Source organism: Penaeus monodon, chromosome 22, assembly GCF_015228065.2.
Source record: "Penaeus monodon isolate SGIC_2016 chromosome 22, NSTDA_Pmon_1, whole genome shotgun sequence".
Taxonomy (NCBI): Eukaryota; Metazoa; Arthropoda; class Malacostraca; order Decapoda; family Penaeidae; genus Penaeus; species Penaeus monodon.
In genome coordinates, this window is record NC_051407.1 from 28,411,193 (window position 1) to 28,412,179 (window position 987).

Genomic DNA, 987 nt, shown 5'->3' on the forward strand with positions numbered 1-987 from the left:
AATATAAGTAATCCTTCTGAGAAGCAGTGTAAGCTAACACTAACCTTGTTGCAGAATTTAAATGTCCCTTGATTTTTCCTACAGGAACCACCAATGATGTATTACAAAGTGGATGGAGATACACCAGCTTTGAAATTGGAAACTTTGATGAATTAACAGCTGTGCACATTAAGCTCTGGTTGTGTGCATATCTGAAACAAAAAAATAGGTAATAATAGCCTCATTTATTGATGATTATGATAATATAATTCTGAAATGAAACCCAGCCATGATAATAAGGGAAACAATAAAATAGTTCAGTGTACTTCACTTTTGTGGCTGTGTTTCACTTACCCTTTTTCTCATGTCCCTGTTTGTCTTTCTGTTCACATGTACTTCTCAGATAATTATGTACACACATTAATATCAGTTTGCTTTTTCATGGACATTTACAAACTAGTTTTAATGCTAGCTCCTTTCACTATCTATAATCTATTTCTGTTCAATAGAGAGAAAAAAAGTGGGTATCTTAGATTTTAGAAAAAATCAGGTACATTAATTAACTACTTACATGTGAACTTAGCCTCACACCCATTAATTATTCCATGAAAGAAAAATCACAGCATTTTCCCTTCTTCAATGTAAACATTTCACAGAAAAGGTAGACTGGCTATATCATCAATGTAATCATTCATTACAAACATACATTACATCTGCATGAAAGTGGATGGAACTTTGCTTTCTTATAATGCTGACACAACCTACTGTCACATTTGCTCCTCTTTGCTCACCTGGAAACTAACAGCCCCTCTCTTTGAAAGATTTCCTCCTCCATTCCCATTTTCCTAAGTGCCACTGAGAAGGTGTTCCAAAGGGCGAAACTAACACTGGCTGGGGTGCTTGGTGTTGTGGCTCTTCCCCACTGCAGGGTGAGTGTTGTGGCAATGACGGTAGCTCCATCGAGGAAGCTGAATGTGACATGACATGATTTTCTGAAAGGCTGAGAGG

General features: G+C 36.9%; 1 protein-coding gene across 1 annotated transcript in view; it reads right to left on the minus strand.

Annotated features, from left to right (window-relative positions):
• The window catches only part of LOC119587082, a 28,291-nt gene that overhangs the window by 23,769 nt on the left and 3,535 nt on the right, over positions 1-987 (minus strand). The window contains exons 2-3 of the mRNA XM_037935833.1: positions 771-947; positions 45-191 (exon numbers count right to left, since the gene is read on the minus strand). Of these exons, the coding sequence (XP_037791761.1) occupies positions 45-191; positions 771-947 (324 nt within the window). The remainder of the gene's footprint in view (positions 1-44; positions 192-770; positions 948-987) is intronic.